The sequence below is a fragment of the Numenius arquata genome, chromosome 7, assembly GCF_964106895.1.
Source record: "Numenius arquata chromosome 7, bNumArq3.hap1.1, whole genome shotgun sequence".
In the NCBI taxonomy this organism is placed as follows: Eukaryota; Metazoa; Chordata; class Aves; order Charadriiformes; family Scolopacidae; genus Numenius; species Numenius arquata.
In genome coordinates, this window is record NC_133582.1 from 54,817,848 (window position 1) to 54,837,374 (window position 19,527).

General features: G+C 40.7%; 1 protein-coding gene across 1 annotated transcript in view; it reads left to right on the plus strand.

Annotated features, from left to right (window-relative positions):
- Nucleotides 1-19,527, plus strand: part of RAPGEF5 (Rap guanine nucleotide exchange factor 5) — a 159,441-nt gene that overhangs the window by 17,935 nt on the left and 121,979 nt on the right. Inside the window, exons 2-5 of the mRNA XM_074150165.1 lie at nt 10,276-10,326; nt 11,520-11,626; nt 12,633-12,754; nt 14,582-14,750. Coding sequence (XP_074006266.1) covers nt 10,276-10,326; nt 11,520-11,626; nt 12,633-12,754; nt 14,582-14,750 — 449 coding nt within the window. The remainder of the gene's footprint in view (nt 1-10,275; nt 10,327-11,519; nt 11,627-12,632; nt 12,755-14,581; nt 14,751-19,527) is intronic.

Genomic DNA, 19,527 nt, shown 5'->3' on the forward strand with positions numbered 1-19,527 from the left:
ACTGTTTCTGTGACCTTATGGGGGTGCTGAGCACATCTTTTACTTTCTTAATAGCTTAATCTGTGTAAGATATATCATTTGTATTATTTGGTTATGATCTTATCGTAATAAGTAAGACTTGTATCTGTTAGGTACTTGGCGCTTGAGCTGTTTTTCCACATCTAAAAATTTACAAGACTCATCTGTGTCTTGCATCTTTGGTATTTTCTGATTTTGTAACTTCTCAGTCTAGTGAAAGCTAAATTTACCTAAGCTGCTTTTAGTGGTTATTTGCATATGCTGAACTCCTGTTTGTGTTCTAATCCTATTCCCTATCTAATGGTTATTGCACACTATTTCCCATCGTACTCTATCTGCTAAGTGACCAGGATGGAAGGACAGGCATGCAGTGGTTTCTGGCACACGGGCAGAGATTTTTGAACTGCCTTGTTTTTCAAGTCCCTCCCCGTCTCAGAGGTAACAAACCTCCCTTTGGAGATGGGGTGCACTTGAGTCTTCATTTGTTCCTGCTTCAACAGCCAGACCAAAGGTTTTCAAGCATGAACCAGATGTTATCAGGGTTGGTGTGATCCTGTTCTGCAGACTGTTTGAAGGTGCCGGTAGCAGAGCTCCAAGTAGCGCTGAGGCTCTGCCGAGAGCAGGTGAGGAGTTCCTGGATCTACTTTGCCAAGGAACTGCTGGTGTGATCCAAGGGAACAATCTTTTTTCCTTCCTTGCATCTTGACTGCTTCTTAAATTCTTTTGTGCAGTGAGGCCTTGATTGCTTCACGAAACTAAAATAGTTAAACTTTAGTAGTTTTTCTACCAAAAAGTAAATTACAGCTGTTCTTCTGGAAGTGGTTAAGAACTCCCACTATCCAGTCCATAGTAGGCTGGCACCGACTTGTGCCAAGAGCTACTGTCAGTGAAATTAATATTGTTCCCAAGAGGTCACATAAGAGAGTGCTGCCAATACAAACAACGGCGCTGTAGATTCTCAAACTGTTAAGGCTGCAATGAAAGCTTTTTTAACTGGAGCTTGTTCACTCACCGCGGGGGCCGCTCCCACTCTCTGAAAACCTCGGAAGCAAGAAAAGCAAAAGTTGGCCGTTTTATTCATGATGTGTTGTGTTTTCAATGTCCTGTAGGTACCTGAACTTAGAGTGGGGCTCCCCTGGCTATGTGGCTGATCGCTTGGGTGCTTTTAGTCCTTAGCGTGGCCAGTCTTTACCAGTGGGTCTCAAAGTGGTTTGCAGAGCAGAGTGGTTACGGTCATTCCACGACTTGCTGAAGGTTGTGATCACATCAGATTGAGGAATAAAATGGAGGTACTTTGAACAGTCTGGTGCTTTGTCCAATAGGTCTCTGCAAAACCAGACAATCAGTTTCTTAGAAATAAAGAATGTCAGTATTTTGTTCAGGTGACTCCACTGGCACAGGCAGAACACACGTCTTGCACCTGAAAGGAATACCTGTCCTCTACTTCTAGGAATAGGGTTTGAGAAATTACTTGGTGACCTACCTTTTCTTCAGGCGGTGGTAAATGTGAAGCTCTTTGAAACAGGTAAGAACAGGGACATTACAAACATACCTTTGCACACTTGCAAAACCATTCATGGACTATTTGTGTGCAGCTCATGCCAAAAAAATCCCAAAAGGGTTGTCACAAATATAGGCATTTTTCAAATAGTAAACTAAAGTACTGTGATTTACTGTGAGGTATTTTCATAAATCATAATCAAACCACTGAATTTTAACTTTGTCTTTTGGTATTTGATACATTAAATGTACTGTAGTTATTGAAATCTATAAAACTGGCTCTGTATTTGTAATCTCCTTCTGAATAAATTAAGATTTTAATGGATTTTCTTATTCAATAATGTGTATACTATATATTGACATTCTTAGCTGTTTATTGTCAGCATCGTTCACAGCTGATTTGCAGAATATTTGCCAGTAGTTGAAGTTTTGTTCCTGCGTCTGTGTTCACTGAAGTAGCTGCAGCAGTATTAGGTATTTTTGCCCTTCTGCTGCTCGTTAAAACTCTTGTGGCAGAGGTGGGCATCCCTGCAGCAGGGTCACAGGAATGCTCCTGAGCCTGGACTGGGGAAAATCAGCTACCTACCTGTCCTGGTTTTGCCTGACACCAGAGAGGGGACATTTAAAGTTACATCTGCACGATGGGTGGTTGTTGGTGACAGGTGAGAAGAATGACTTGTTTAATTGATTGCCTGCTTTAAAATTGTCACTGTATAAAATCTCTGACAAATACAGATTGCTGAAGGCCAGGTTCTGGCACGAGTATTACCTGCAGTAATGTTGAGAGCAGAGAGACATCAGCCCCTCAGCAGCTGAGACCTGGCACCTTGGGTAATGTGATGGGGAGAAGTTTTGATGAAAGGCTAACATGAAAATATGTGATTTTTTTTAAGAGTCTTTTTTTAAACACAGGGTGCATCTAGAAAAGTGTTTCTGTTGAGCTGCAGAGCAACCAGACTTTCTCTCCCATGCCTGATGCAGCTGGTTGGAGGAGCAGAATTAAGTTCTATCTGGGAGCAATGGAGCAAGAGGGAATTACAGAATAATTTGAGTTTGAAAGGACCTCTTGCAGGTCATCTGATCCAACCCCTGGTCTGAGCAGGGCTGACTCCAAAGTGAGAGCAGTTGTACAAGGTCTTTTCTGGTCAAGTTATGAAAACCCCAGGAAGGGGATTGCACAGCCTGGGCATTAGTTCTGGTGTTTGACACACAATTTTCCCGTGAAATTTCTTTTTACCGATACATGCTTGTGAGTCAGGCTGCCTGGCTTGCAGAATGTCTTTGCCAAGTTCATGTACCATCCTGCTTTCTTTTTTCATTTGGAAATATGTCGTGAGAAGGTATTTTGCTGGCAACACAAGAAATGTGCCAACAGAGGTACTTTGAAAAGCTTTTAAATATGCAGGCAATCTGCATTTTCCTACTCCTGATCTCTCTTTTCGCTGTTTTGTTGATGTCTTCATTTAGATCTATCTGAAAAGAAATGGTAACCTGTCACTGGGAACATCTTTTTAATTATAGTGTGAAATATCCAGTGCGGGTTCTTTTGAAAGCTCCAAGTAATGTATTATTAAATGATAACTTGCATCATTAGAAATATTAATTGTTGCAAAAAAAATTAATAATCACAAAAAACCCTCCACCCACCTGCTCTTGTGTGCCCTTGTGTCCCCAGATCAAAACCAAATTAGATGCTGATGGCCAGGAATGATACAATATGGAGATGGTCTACTGTGTTTATTAGGTGCTGAGTTTTACAGAGGAATAAATGTAGCTAAATTTTTACTGCCATAGTCTGTACAGTGCCTGTTTTGTACTGAAAAAGAGGGAGAATGCTGCTTTCTTGTGAAATGCTGTTGACAGCCTGGAAGAGTGAGACGCTCTGGGAAGCTTTTTAGGTAGCATTAGGAAAGGTATGGCTGAAACAGCAAACTAGAACACAAATGCTGCAATAAAGTAAGGTTAATGAAGAAACACGAATAGTCAATTAACTGTACTCTGCATATTTTAATGTTATATAAAGCATGGTAAAAAGCAGTAAAACTCTGATTCTTTCCTCTTTTCATATTTAATGAACTCTCATTTTAAACATTGTGTTAGCATATGAGTTGAACATATCCATAATGTTTTTATAAGAAAGAGATGAGAAAACTTGTTTAAGCCCTGTTTCTATATTGTAAACTATGGCTGTAGCCCCTGTAGCCTACCATTGGTTTATGGAGTTAAATGAGATGGGATTTCTGTTTTACTCAAACTGATGCACTTAGTGAACACAAAGGTGGGAGGTGAAGTTCCCCATTACTGACAATTTTTAATTTTGTCTTGTCATTTTTTGTGGGCACAGCTAACTTCCTTTTTATGTTGACAGAGCAGAGACACTGAGGATTTATTAGGCGTGTTTTATGCCATCATTCCTTGAATGGTTTTAATTCAGCACAAACAAGTGCTTCCTCTGAGCACAGCTGTCCCTTCCTTCCTCCCTCCACATCCCACTGCTTTCCCCTCTCCCCCTGCCTCGTGAGTGATCGTGCTCGTATGGCTCCCCAGTGACTTGGGGTGGGAGGGGGGAATAAACTGGGTTAAAATGGACCATTGTTTAACGAGCCAGTTGGAAGCTATTGGTCCTCCAGCTTGGTTCAGCACTTGGCTTCACAAAACACGAGGGGTAGCACGAAGCAGAACAGTGGTGGGGATGGGAAGGTGAAGCAGGGGATGGAGTGAGGACACAACCGGCTTGCCAGTGGCCTCGTTACATGGTACTTTATGGGTCGTGGAAACCCATCGTTAGCAGGAGAGTGGTAGTGGCCTTTCTTTGAAGGAATAGAGGATTTCTCTAACCCGAGCATCCCCCTCTGCCAGTTCACCACTCCTCCCTTTCTCTCAAACTGGGTTGGCTTCAGTGTCAGGATGCTGCAGCTTTATTTGATGCACAGGGTACGGACAGAGGAGGTTTGGGCCAGTGTTAGTGCCTTCCTGAAGCAGGAATTTATCCACAGCTTTTCTCCCATGATAGGACTGGGGAAGAGGGAGGAGAGCAACCAGCCAGTCCTCCTGCTATATTGTATTCTGTAATACCTTTTTTCTATTCTTAACTCCTTTTGGGTAAAGAAACGGGCATTGCAAGGAAAATTTGTTCTTGTGCACTAAATTACACTCCTTGCTAGGCTATGGAGACTTTAAAAATGGCTGGCTTACGCAAGATTACCAAAAAGAAAAGTTTTGTTTGAAGCATAAACCCATTCAGCCATAATTAGCTTGGTAGGTACTAGACAATACAGAAATGCTTCTGAACACATTGCTTTAATGACTGTTGGCGTCTCAGAAATAAGTCTTTAAACCTAAAGGGCATTGCTTGTCTTTATAAAGAGCAGCCGTTTTCTTCACACGTCCCTTTCTGTTTTGGGGGAAGCAAGAATAGACCATGAGTAGTGGGTTTCCCTTTTGCGAAATAACTTATCCGGGTTCATTGCAGGTTCTTTTTATACAGAAAACAGGCAAGAATACACTCTTTTTGCTTTCCTTTCACTAACAACCCGTTTGGCTGTCTCCAGAGAGCTTTGCAGGCTCACCTGGGAACCCTACATCGCAAGCTCTGCTGAATACAAATTTCTCTTTTTACAGCTTTTTGACCTTTTTATGCTACGCCTAAGTATATGAAGTTTAAAACAGTTGGAAGAAGATCTTTCCTTTATTAAAAAAAAAAAAAAGAGGTCTTCCTTTTTATAAAGAAAAGTAATTTCTATAGAGAGTTTTATATTTAATCTTAAATAAATATTAATGTGGAGAACTGCTCCGTTGGTTGTTCTTCGTTATCTGTGAATTCTGACAGCGGGTTTCGAGAGGAGCAGTGGGGGAAGGTTGGTTGTTACGAATATTGTTTGGCAGAAAGTCAGGCATATTCTGCGGTTTCATATGAATGATATCTGCTGAAAGTCAGCTAGCTTCCCAACCAACTCTGCTCGCTGTGCCTTAGCAACCACGGGGAAAAATCTGCTGCCACATGGAAACGGATTGGGATTCATGACAACACTCTCTACATCCAGCCACCCTCAGACAACGGTAGCATTTCATCTACTGAACACAGCACCCATATCTTATTTCTGCTTAAAACCCCTATAATTTAGACAGTAGCAAGTGATGTCAAATGCAAAAATTTGAAGGTGGCAAAGCGATAAGCCAAATTATTCCGTGATTTTTCTTTCCCTTCCCCCACTCCTTGCCTGGCATGACTAAGCACTGGGGATGGATAAATGAGCATTTACTCCTGCAGAAATTGCTGCCTTCGTGTGTTGCAGGTTGAGGAGGGTGTGTCGGACAGGTAGAGCCCAGCTTTGTGCCAGGATTCATGTTCAGGTCAGGGCTGGAGCGGAAACTCTCTAATTATTCTAGCCACTTGCCTTTAGCGAGTCCAGCAAATCTTTTGGAAGAAAAAAACCACAGGCTTCCACCAGTTGTAACAGTTGCAGTTGTTTCTATTGCTATTATGGCATTATCATTGTCATGGTTCGTAATGAGACAAAGAATCTGTCTAGGAAAAAAATAATCACATTTTGATTTGTGCGTGGAGAGGGAGAGAAGCCTGAGGGAAATTAAGTAAATACCCCTGGTTGATTTTTTTAATTTTTCCTGAGCTACTGCGTTGTTAGAGTTGAATGATTAGTAAAGAGAGAAAAGCACAAACATATGATTGTATTAAAGCTGAATCCAAATTCACTCTCAATCTGCGATCCTTTTCTGTATGCCGTGTCTCACGGTTGGAACGTGAGAAGTTTCCAGCATGAATACTTGTGAAAGTGTATTTTAGGCTTGGATGCTTAAATGCTTGTTGGAAATCTGTCTGAATATATAATTTCCTTTGTGGTCACATTAGCCAATTTAGGATTCAGGTGTTGAGTAGTTGCAGAAATCCCTCTGTCAGGGAATAGAAATGATCTGGTTACCAGGTAGTCTGCGCTACACCGTGTGCATTTCAAAATGGGGTGATTTTTTTTCAGTCTATTTATATTTAGGGAAATAAGCCCTGACAGAGGACAACACTGAAGTGTTTGCTTAGTTTTAAGCATACTGAGTAATCCTATTTGGAATGCACAAGTGCTATGCTGAATTCCTTAGGGACACAGTGATAGTGCCCTGAAACTACGAAACTATCATGGGCAGGTTTGCAAATTAAGCCATGATCAAACAGACAAATATTTATGAGTATATTGTGAACTGAAAAGAGATAGTTTGATTGCACATTGCAAGCTCTTAATGTGGCATTATACTTAACTTTTGTTAATGCAACCAGTTAAAAACCTAGTTATCTGAAAAACTTGGAGTGGAAGCTTAAACAATTTACTGGGAGGAGAAGAGCCCTGATTCTGCCTTTTCTTGTTTCTTTTAGCTTTAATATAAATCCCGCTGAAAAAGATTCAGAAAAAGGAATAATCTTGATTAATCAAAAAAATTTCATCCCTATTTTTGCTAAAGCTTTTTTTTCTTGCTAACTGCACAGGAATGTCAGAAGCTCTTAGAAAAAAGGCAAAACATTTGCACCCCATATTTGAAGTTTTTTTTTCCTACAATTTCTATGGCCTCTTCTGTAGTGTTACGGTGTGACTTGTAGCGTAGACAGGTTGCTGGCTGCTACTGCTGTACTAAATCCCAGCTGAGGAAAGCACTTGAGCTGGAGCTCCAAGCACTCTTGCTTTGTTTCTTCCTGAGCGTGATGGTGATTAAATTGCTAGCAGATGTATGGAGCATTGCTGATGCTGCCGTGGCTGCAGCGCTGGCAACGGCGGAAATATCGGCAGTTGTTGGAACAGCTTGGGCAGGAGGCAAAGCACGAGCAACTTGTAGGCAAGTCATCCTCTGAAGCTGAGATGAGGCCAAAGCGAAATCCCAGATCTAAAACCAAGGAGAAAATGCAAATGTATCTTCAAGAAGTATGACTGAAAACATGCTCTATAGTGTCTTTAGCCCTTGATTAGAATATTAACCAGGTTTTAGTAAATGCATAGGGAGTTGCTGTAGTGGAGCCAGTTCAGTACTCTGCTGAGTAAAGAACTGAGTCAGCATCTGACAGTAAGATACAGCTTGATGTTTCCAATGGAGACGAAAATATGCCTTCATTAGTACACTTTGCTTGTCGTGTAGTATGTGGTGGGGGAATTTCTTTCCAAACCTTTCAAAAATCAGTTTGTCCTTAATATATTAAAATACTATCATCAATACCTTTGCATGCTTAGCTTCAAATAATGGCAGAGATTCTCAGCTTGTTTAAAAAGATTGCCCCAACCCAGGTGCAGAACCTTACACTTGGCCTTGCTGAACTTTTTGGGGTTCACGTGGGTCCATCTCTTCAAGCCTGTCGAAGTCCCTCTGGATGGCATCCCATCCCTCTAGAGTATCAGTCACACCACATAGCTTGGTGTCACCCACAGACTTTGTGCACTTAATCCCACTGTCCATGTCACTGACACAGATGTTAAATAATACTGGTCCTGGACCCCTGTGGGACATCACTCGTCACTGGTTTCCACCCAGACATCAAACTGTTGACCACAACTCTTTGAGAACAACCATCCAGCCAATTTTTTATCCGCTGGGTGGCCCACCCGTCAAATCCGTGTCTCTCTACTTTAGAGACAAAGGTGTGCGTGGGATGGTATGAAATGCTTTGCCAGGTGGATGATGTCAGTTGCTCTTTCCTTATCCATGAATGCTGTAACCCCGTTGTAAAAGACTACCAAATTTGGTTTTTTTGCCGAGTTTGGTCTTACGCTGTTGTGTAACTGCACCCTGCAGTAGCAGTATTTTCCCTGGCTGAGGCTCAGTGGTCTTTTGAATGCTGGGGACTGGGCCAGTGCAATGCCCGCAGCTGTAGTTCCCACTGGCATCGCTGGAATTAGCTTGCTGATGATAATGTCGTTAGTGCCAGCCTGGGAATGGAGCAGGGAGGGGGGAAAATGGATGTATAAGTTTCGACCGTGCTGCTGCAGTGAGTGAGGCTTGTTGAATGAAAGACCTGGACAGGGACCAAGTGAAGTGGTGGTATGTAGGGCTGCTGCAGAGCCGAGGCGTTAATGACGTGCTGGTTAGGAAGAGTAAGTGGGATCTGAGGCAATGTTGTGCTCTTGTGGCACCTTTGTTGGGTACAGGAGAGGGGACTTAAGCTTTTATGTTATAGTGTTTCCATATGGAGCTACCGTTACGCATGGAACTACACTAACATTTGTCATGAGTGTGTAAGGGTAAACAGCGTTAGAAGCTTCTGTGGTTTCTTGTCACTTCCATTCTCTTTCTAAAAATACAGTAACAAGAATATAGAGGGGGAAAAAAGCAGGTGGCATTACTGAAATATGGATTTTGTATTTCTTACAGCGTGTGAAGGATGATTTTTTTTTTTTTTATGATTACAATATACCAAGTGTGAATTGGATCCTTCTCAAAGCGAGGAATTAATTATGCTGCCTACAAGTTGGAATAATGTGAGGGAGCACCACACAATCCTCCCATTGTGCTGCCAGTGCACCTGCACAATGTCTTCTGTTCCTCTTCCAGGCTTCTTTTAGGCAATGTTTATTTGTGTCTTGTGTGGCTTGTAGTAAGATAGAAGTTGCCAGTAAGCATCAGAGTAGACAATATCTTGTCTTTTAACACTGACAAGGTATGGAAGCGTCATGGTGAGTAAAGGTGGGGTAACCTGACTCTTGCAGAGATGTTTATCCTGTCTCTGTTTGCCTTCCAGAGTTCTGGTTCACTGTTAATTTTATAACTTTAAATCCCCAATCTTTATTGATTGGTGGTAAGGTTTTGGCATTTGCATTTCCCTCCTGTGAAGAGTTATGTGTCATTTTCCTTTCTATCTCCTTAGATATGAATTCTCTCTAATTTCATTGGGTGATCGGTTATTCTCCTGTTACATAAAACAGAGCACAGAAAGCCTGTCTTTTCTCTGTGCCATTTCATTATTTTGTATAATTGCATTATGTCTACTGTAATCTCTCCTTTGTAAGGTAAATATTCAGTCTTCTGTGTCTCTTGTCATATTAAAATTTATCCCAACCCTTTATTATTCCTACTGTTATTATTGTCTGAATCCCATCTACCATTGGATCGTCGATTTTTTGAGATGCTGTTACCAGTGCAGCATGTGGTAAGGCAGAGACAATGCTGATCTCTGGAAGAGCAATGTTACCTCCCCACTGGTCACCCATTTATTCCTCATTTATCCTAAATTTTTTTTTTTAACTACAGTTAAGAATTTCATTTAGAAGAGTGGGTTTCCTTGAGAAGTGTTCTGTGACCCTGAGGTGTCTTTACAATTCAGTAAAATTTGCTTCAAGAAGTATTAGAGCACGTGTAACTACATGTTCTGCCTCTAGTACATGCTACTTTTAATGTTGAGCTCATCACGATACTGTCTTTTCACCTAGGTTTTTTTAAGTTTATCTTGAAATTCTTCACTGTCATTTCTGGTCTTTCCTGACCCAAATAATTGTGTGTTTTCTACAGACTTTGCCATCTCATTGCTCATCTTCTTTTCCAGATCAAGAATACATGTAGTAAACAATACAGAACTGAGTTTACCAAACCGTTTTCCTGATGTGAAAAAAAAATAATTTGGAGACTTTGGTTAGACTACTTGGATGATTTGATAAATTCTTTTTATTTAGATTTCAATAGCTAAAATCCCTAGAATCCTGCTACTTTTTTTTTTTTTTTTTTGGTACAAAAACCAGAACAAAACTAAAACTCTACCAAATTGTCTTACAGACCCTGTCCAGAAGAATTTCAAATCCCTATTTGGAAACTCCTTCAAACAAGGTACTTGTCAAGCTCCTTTTTAATTCCATTTCATCAACATATTAAGAATCTTTTTGCTTTGGTTCAACCTCTTAATCATAGCTTTGAGGACACTCGTGAATGTGGCCTGCAGTTAAATCCGGTTAACAAGTTATGATTTGTGTGTGTTAGAAATTGCCTGCTTCTATTACTGAAGTGACAAACTGAATTGTTGTGAATTCCAGTGTGCACTCATTTCCCAGGTGTTTAACTGATTGCCACTGTTTAGCTTACTTCTGGACTATTTGAGATCTTTGTTTTTGTGCCTCACAAGACTTTACTGTCTCAGGACTGTTTTATATTTCTCAAAAGATTCCTAAACAAAGGAAACAAAAAAAAAAAAAAAAAACAAAAAAAAAAAAAGGAAGGAAAAAAAAAAAGAAAAAGGTGAAACTGCAGCATTGGTTTTCTGTCAGGTTAGTTATTTGAGTTATTTGTGTTACTGATGTGTTTTGCTGGGAAGGTGAGGAAGCATCACCACAGAAGCCTGAATTAAATGTGTCAATAAGGATTGGTATAGAGAGTCCAGGTGGAACACGGTTTTATGGAAGATGGAGCTGGGTCCTGTTTTGATAGACACATCTGCAGCCTTGAGGTGAAAGGTAGAAATGCGAAAAGAAAGGTGAAAGGTGTAGGGGAAGTCGGAGGTGTGTCTATTCTGCAAGACCACGTCCTTCTGGCAAAGTATGGGTGAACTGACGTGTAGCTATCACAGGATACCTCCAAAGTTTCTGAACAAAAAGAAAAAAACCTATGAAATGGTGTTTCACTGTGGTGCATTAGGCTGGTATTAAATTATTTAACTCAAATACATATGGAAAAATGTTTAATTTCAATTGTATTTGTGTGGTTTTGCAATGGTTAATATCGTCTCTTTGCTTTATTTACATTCAACGTGTCTGTTCGAAGGTAAAGCTGACCGATAGTGAAACCTCTGCTTTTCTAAGGCAGCAAAAGTAAAAGTAGTCCAGCTCGTGGGGGCATTTGAAACCCCCGATACAGCTGGGGCTGGCAGAAGTTGGGGTGCGTTTCCTATGAGGCTTTGCCTGCTTGCTTGTCGCTCAGCTGGGGAGAAGGCATTGCTCAGAGGGAGGGAGCCGACAGTGCCAAGGCAATTTACTACAGCAGGAATAAATCCCTGTTTGTCACAGTTTTCAATTTCTCTTTTCATTCAGATTTATGGAGAAAGTTCTTCCTGTGCTGGGAGAGCTCTCAGGAATATTTTTACTCTACAAGCGTCTGACCTGATTAAAGACAGGGTGTACCTTACTGGCATTTGCAGGTAACCTGAGATCATGTGTTTTAATCAACTTGATGGGTTTTATTTGCATATGTCTATGCCCTGATTTGACAAGAGAGTTCTAAGAGTGAGAATTTATGTGTGTTACTAAGAGTCAAAAATATTTTCTAAAAAAAAAGTCTTTAAAATCTCATCTATTTTAATATATTTTCTTATGTTACTCTTTCAGTTGTCAGAAAGCAGCAATGGCCTGATTGTACATCCATTAATTTAATTGCTTATGATTTCATATGCAATTGTGTTTGTCTGTTACTTTGTTGAAAAGAGTATTAAATTCAAGTTAGGAATCCAATTAATCTCTTTTGTAACTTCTATAAGATTTAGTTACACAGTGATTTTTTGCATGTAATTTATGGAATATTTCAGTAATGAAGTGATTTTCCATTTGTGTTGCATTACAGCATAAATGCTTCCTCCTATTTTCAATTATGCCAAAATGTGCAGGTCTCTATTATGGCACCATTCATTCATATCCATATTTAAGAAAAAGTTTGGTTTTCTATGATTTAAAAAGATAAGTTTACCAATAATGTGAAAGATGAAGCATATGCTAGAGCAACACTCAAGATCTTATACGTATATTGTGCAGCTGTATTGCTTATGCCTGTGTTGAGAGAGGAAATAAAATCCTGAGGCTAAAAGCTGGATTTTATTTAGCTCTTATACATCTTTGGATGTCTGTCTGTATGCAGCACAAATTGATAAAACTACTCCATATTGTAAAGTGCCACATGAATTTAGTATGTAAGGGAACTTACTCATCTAACATGAATTCCCTTGTTGTAACTGGGGGCATCCCCTGAGACTTGCCAGAATAATTTATTCCCTAGAAATGAATAGGATTACAGAAATTAGTAATTGAGACAAAGGTTTTGCCCTGCTGAACAAAAGGATTTGCTTTTAATAGCTTTAAAAAACCAGCACTTTATAATAAAGGAGCATTTTAGCATTACTGAAGTGTAAGAAGTGATGTTTTGCTTATTTTCAGGAGAAGCTGTGTTGGATCGGAACTGGTAGACTGGCTTTTGGAGCAGTGCCCTTTTGTTAAGTGCAGATCTACAGCAGTTGGAGTCTGGCAGCTCCTCCTGGATATGGGCATTATATTATCAGGTCAGTCTTGATAGTACTTCTAGCGTGAGGAAGGCTATCAGTTTCTCCTGCATAGGATAGGACTCATGCTTTTGATGGGAGAGGACAGAGGGAAAGGGAAAAAAAAAAGGCAGATTGATCCATTTTTCTTGACAGTTGTTTATTTTACTCTCTCTTCCATAGGCTCATTTCTGTGACCTTTCATTTCATAAATACCAAAGATGAATTGATGAATCTCCCTTTTTTATTTTATTTTTTTTTTTAGGCAATTTCCTTCCTTTTGCTTTTGCAAATGCAATTACCTATTACCAAGTTGCAGACAGTGTGTGTGCCTTTTCCAGCCTATTATTTTTTCTCCTTAAGCTCTTTTCTTAGCAGCTATTTAGTCACTGGAAATCATGGCTTCACCAGATGACTTCTCTAGTTATTAGTGATTTTCTCTTCCTCTCTCTGTTTTTCATAGTTTTAGATTACAATGGGTTGAGAGAGGATTCAGCTCCTTGAGATGGTGGCAATACCAGGTTGTAACTGGATGTCCCCACCTTCCCCACTAAGTTTAGGGGTTTGGTCCAGCTAATGTGGTTGGCTGGAATTACACCGGTAAGCAGCCTCTGGAAATCTGATGGACTTTACTTTGTAGCTGGGACTACTTAGGTAGCTCATCTTGGAGCATATGCAACCCTGGGGTCTGTGCTAGACACTTAACTTTCCTCCTTGCAAAAAGGTGAGGTGTTATGAAAGTTTTTTGTTTATAGAATCATAGAATGGTTCAGGTTGGAAGGGACCTTAAAGATCATCGAGTTCCAACACCCCTGCCATGGGCAGGGGTAACTCCCACTAGACCAGGTTGCTCAAAGCCCCATCCAGCCTGACCTTGAACACCTCCAGGGATGGGGCAGCCACAGCTTCTCTGGGCAACCTGTTCCAGTGCCTCACCACCCTCACAGTAAAGAATTTCTTCCTAATATCTAATCTAAATCTCCCCTCTTTCAGTTTAAAACTGTTACCCTTCATTCTATCACTGCACTCCCTGATCAAGAGTCCCTCCCCATCTCTGCTGTAGCCCCCTTCATGTACTGGAAGGGGCTGTAGAGTCTCCCCAGAGCCTTCTCTTCTCCAGGCTGAACAACCCCAACTCTCTCAGCCTGTCTTCATAGGAGAGGTGCTCCAGCCTGTGATCATCTTTGTGGCCCTCCTCTGGACCCGTTCCAACAGGTCCATGTCCTTCAGTATACTTAAACGGTTTTCTTCTGCTCCAACTACACCGACAGTATGTCTGGTCGTGCAGCCTCAACAAGGGCTGAAGGACTCTTCCAGTCTGCCATCCCAGTACAACCCCTGTTATGCCAGGGAAGGTGACAGCTGTTGCACTGGTGCATCATCTTACCCAGGTCTCATCTACAAATCCAGTAGCCCTGAATTTGAGGAGAAGCTGGGGTGATGATGGGCTGCATCCACGTTATTGAACTTTGTTTACTAGTGCCTGGCCGCTAGTGAGAACAGATTAGAAGCCAATGGAAATCGAGGCTCAGAAGCCTGACAAGTGGAAGGCTTTTATCCCCTAATTCTGAACTGATTCCAGAATTGATTAAATTCTCAGCAGTCTTAATGCTTGAATTTCAGGAGCCTGGAGATCTTCAAATTGAGGTTTTGGGGTTGTCCTGTTTGGATGCATTGAGTTGATACAAGAGGGCAGGATTGCTTCTGTGCTGAGCTTGCGGTTCCATTAGCACTACGTGGTGTTGCACCTCAGCATTAAAGTCAAGTGCAATACAGAATGTGATGGGGACACAGAACCTTTACATGGAAAAAGGTTTAAAGGCTATCTAATGTTATTTTTTCTAACAGTGGACAGACAACTCTATTTTCAAGACAGTCATACTTTCTACCAGTTCTCAGCGGATGAATGTACCTACCTTTTCTGTGAATTTGAGAAAGAGGAAGGATGGAAGAATGGAGTAAAGCTCCTGCTTCAACTGCTGCCGTTGTCTCCTCCCAGGATTGACATGTGTAATCTGTAAGTGTGCGTATACAGCTGTTTGCAACTTTTGCTGACTATTTTGTAAGTGGCTGGCTTAGAATGACACTGTTTACCCCCAAACCACAGCGTAAATGAACCAGCTTTCTTTTCAGGATTGACAAGCTTTGTAGAGGGGGACTTTTCATCCAAGAAATTGTGGGTAAATAAATGAAAGCACTCGACTTGAGGTTTTGGGCGTATTGTGGTTCTTATGCATTAGGTTGCTGACTCTAGCTTGCTATATTACCTGGGCAAATGGCTTTATTAGTCTTTGGTCTCTTACATCTGGAGGTTTGGAAGGAATTTGGCAGCAGGCATGCTGTGGAGCTGACTGTCTAGCAGATCAGATGCCCTTGTTCTGTGTCAGGATCAGCCATCAGATGGATAGAGAGGATGGGTAGAAATGTGGTACCTTCAGTCATCTGATTTTAGTTTGCTACTGCGTGTTTGCCAGAGCTCTGTAGTCTCACATAATTATTATTCCTTTTTCAGAATATGCCTTTTAAGAGTTTAACTTCCTATATTTCTTCTCTTTCACCTGGCTATTGGATGTTATCATACCCTATGTGCTGATACAGCTCTGCTCTAAATGTTGCCTGTGAGAGCAGCTGGAAGAAAACCATAGTTATTTGTGCCACAGTGAGAGGCCAAAATATAGGAAAACGGTGTCAGTGAGCGGTCTGGAGGCTTGTGACCCCTCATGCCTTAGCAAATCTCCAGGAGCTGGCCTGGATGGACAAGTTGTGTTAAATTCTTTCATTGTCCCTAGTATGATGAATCCTCAAACTTGATACTTAAACTGTGGGGAACCATTACTCTGCCAGTACTAGTATTTGTTCTCTTTGATGTCAAAGACAAAACTTTCTTCTCTAAGTACTTTCTTCTCTGCATATTAGACTTTAAAAATACATTCTCTCAAATTAATGTCCAATGGAAATATTTTAAAGGAGCACAAAGCTCAAAGTCCCTGTAAGCTGTCTCAAGCCCAGCTTCTAAAATTCAGACATATTGAGCTGGTCGAAAAATTTCTCAGTAATTTCTCTGTGTGGCTCAAAGCAGGAGCTTGATTCCCTCCCCTGTTGCTAACTGCCCTCACCAACCACAAATTGACTGTTCTGGAGCAGGGATTGCCTTGGAAATGCATTTATTTGGTCAGCTTGAGTGAGTGTAGCCAAGTGTCAAGGACCTCAAATAGGCTAGAGCATGGGGACTGAATATGATCTTCTAAGCAGATGACTCATACGGGAGAAAGCCTTTAAATATTTTTGCAAGTAGAAATTCTTGTCTTCCAGCCTACTCTGGTGCTAAGCAGTTTGGCTGTCCCTTAAATATCAAGATGATTTAATCTTGATTTCAGTCGCAATTGGGGTTTTCTTCATTATCACTGCAAGTTAGGCCACTTTTCATGGTCCGTGACTACTTGCTCAAAGGCTTTGAATCAAAAAGACAGAACAGGTAGGTCGTGTTGATGTGTTACCTGAAGGATGCTGAGTAGAAAAATGAATTGAAGACTTTTTAGGTTCAAGTTAAAAATGTGTCCTGTACGCTGACCCTGGCCCCAGAGTACCATTATTTTACAGTCTGCTTTGCAGTTTTATTGTTCCAGTGCAACGTGTCATTTCTAGTGGAGGATGATCCCTGTCACATGAATTGAACAATTATTCGTTAATGTACATTTCCAGCTCCTTCCTGCTCACATTATTCAAATTTTAGTTGAAGTTGGATTCCTTTTGGGAATATTGTCACTGACGAATTATTTTCTGGAGGTTTTACCTGTCAGATTGTGAGGGTGCTTTTAAAAAAAATATATATATTGAAGGAATTGAATTTTAAATAAAGGCATACTCTCAAGGGAGTGTGATATTAAAGGGAAATAAGGCTTTTCCAGGTTCAAAATTCTCCATGCTTGATGCAAATAATACACTGCTAAAACACAATCTGAAATGGAATTGAATCAATTAGGCGTTTTTTAAAGTTATCTGACCAGGTTTACTCTTTTTCATGAAGAAAGAGGGCAATTCTAAAAACTCTTCCTCGCAATGAGTATTTGTCTTTTCTCAAATATGTAAACTGTTTTGCATACCATTAGAAGCATCATCTTCCTTGTAATTTAATGTTTTTGTATTAATTTTTCTACCTTAGTTTTTCTCATAGTCTGTATTGACGGCACTAATTCCGAATGTACATAGGGATAGAGAAATTCTTAATTTGTTAATTACATTCTCAGCTTTCAATGAAATCAGAAGCGACTGCCTGCTTGCATACCAGAAGGCAACCCTGGACATCTCCTGGTGATCCTGGGAGCCAGATGAGCTCTGTCTGCCCCGCAGCTGGTGGGCAGCAGGACTGCCGGGTGCAGTGGTGGGTCTCTGTGGAGCACCGTGGATCTGCTCTCCAAGAAGCAGCCTGTAGACCTGAGTAGGCAGCTCTGGGGACTTCCTTCAGCAGCTCTTCTGGAAACCCTGTTAAATAAATTTGCCCCAGTCTCGACTTGCTGTACAGATTTTTGATGGATTTGTATTTGTTTTTGGGTGTATTGGCAGTGTTACCAAAGAATACCCTAGTAGATGCTACAATTAGAATAGTGTTCTGAAGCCCAAGATGTGCTTACAGTTCCTGAATAAGTACTCCCTGTTGCCTTTTGACTTTGACAAATACCATTGGTGGGAATCCACAAGACAGGACGCAGCAGATTTTTAGTAGCTCACACTAAACTGAAGGCTAATGTGTATTCCACAGGACTGAGCCCCTGTAAATGTTGTCAGATGAGATGGGACTGATGCAGAGGCCTTTTGGGGTCATTAAACACCCTATGTTAATCACAGCCAATTCTGCTTGAGTATAAAAGAAGTGAATATTGCAATAGCCTGGGAACAAAAGATCTGGACTGAAAGCTGTGCCATGGATTTCCTTACAACCTTGAGCAATCACTTAGGCTCTCATCCAGTGCCTCCTGAATTCTTTTCCAGTGACTGCAATGGCTTTGTATCAGATGTTTAATCTTTATGTGCTTCTATTTCCCTCTTTGTAAACGGGGGTGTTCACAACAACACCTAATTCCCGGAAACACTGGTAGACTCAGTGAACTTTTCAAGACTGTATTGGATACTTTAGACTATTGAAATGTATCCCATAATATTTTTTAAAGGGGATTTTCTTTTTCTTTATCTCAGATTCCTTGTTATTTTCTGTATCTTCTGTCCTGAAATAACTTACATTTTATTAATTTCAGAAAAGTAACCATTTTTAAAAGTAATTTGGTTTTTGACGCAAATAGCTGAGATGGGATATTCATTTAGTTACTGCCTTGTGGGGTTCCTGGAAAGCTTTTGCTGAATGCAAGCAGGTCTCAGGTATCTGTCTGAGGATCAGGTCTTCAGACCTATCAGGTCTCTTAATGGCATTGTAAGTGGGTTGTAAAGCCAGTGTAGAGGCATATGTTGTGGCTTTACATTGGGCATTTGAGCTCCAGGCACAGGACCATGGGTGTATCTGTATTGCTTCCTCCATCAGCGGGTCGGGAAGAACTGTAGTTGCTTTCACGTGGTGGACGGTAATAATTGTACTGGACCTGACTTGCCCGCATGCAGATCTAGGGCAGGCATCTCTACATCTCGCTCTGCTTAACACACTACCGAGCCTACAGATCACTGAGCTCTACAGGCATTAAGTTTGTTGCCTGGGCTTTGTAGCTCCTGTTTGGTACCAACCCTCCTAGGCCTTGGCTGGACCCTTTTGAAAAAAAAAATAAAAAAATAGGGTGATTTGTCCTGTTTCTGTTCCTCAGTATCCATTTTTGCATTAGCCTGGGTATCATAATGCTCTTCCACTCTCTGATTCTAGAAAGCTGACTATAATTTTTAGTACATTAATGGTTTCAGAAGTATTTGACGCTCATATGCAGATGAATACTGGGAGGATTTTTAAATAGAAGATGAAGTGATAAAGGCCCAAGACAGAAATAGCTGTGCTATATGCTGTTCTGGGTTTATAGATTGCATCTGTGGCTGTGTTTACTGAGCTGCTATCTTTTGCCTCCAATTTAGAAGAACCAGGTCCTAGCCTGGTTCTGAGAGATCAGAAGAGATCAGATTTGTAGGGAAACACAGGCATCTAAAGAGGTCAGTTATTTTATTCTCATTTCAAATTATAGAGAGAAAGACTGAATAAAATCAGTCTTCGTAAATGAAACTGCATTTGTTTATTTCTTTTAGGATGTTTGTAACACTTAAAATGTTAAATCACATTTTTCTTTGAATAGAAAGGCTGTTATGAACATAATTGTGATTCCTAATCTGAATTACCATTTTGGTCTGAATGTGCTTGCCCCATAATGAATGCATGTGTCATTCTGTGCTTTCTTACCTTAATTTTTTAATCAGGGAAAGAAATTTTTGGACTTGGGATGTAAGAACCACAGTATACCAGCTGCATGTTCCAGATGTGTTGTCAGCTTTCTCCCTACACATCAGGGCATACGAGCAATTAAATAATTTAGTCAGAGATTAAAGCTTCTGCCAATACCTGGGATTTATGTTTATTACAGTGGCTGCGGTTTTGTATATCTGCTCAGTTTGTTGGGATGCCACGCTTCTTGAATACCATGAAAAGTAGAGACTGAAGGGCATTTTCTTGTTCTTCCTATACTAACAACCCTATCATTCTTTCTTCTGTTTGTCGCTAAACCTTCCAAAAGGCTTGCAGATGTTTCACTGATGGGAATTGGACTAATTGAAAAACAAACACAGTCCTATCCCATGCTCTCCACAGCAGC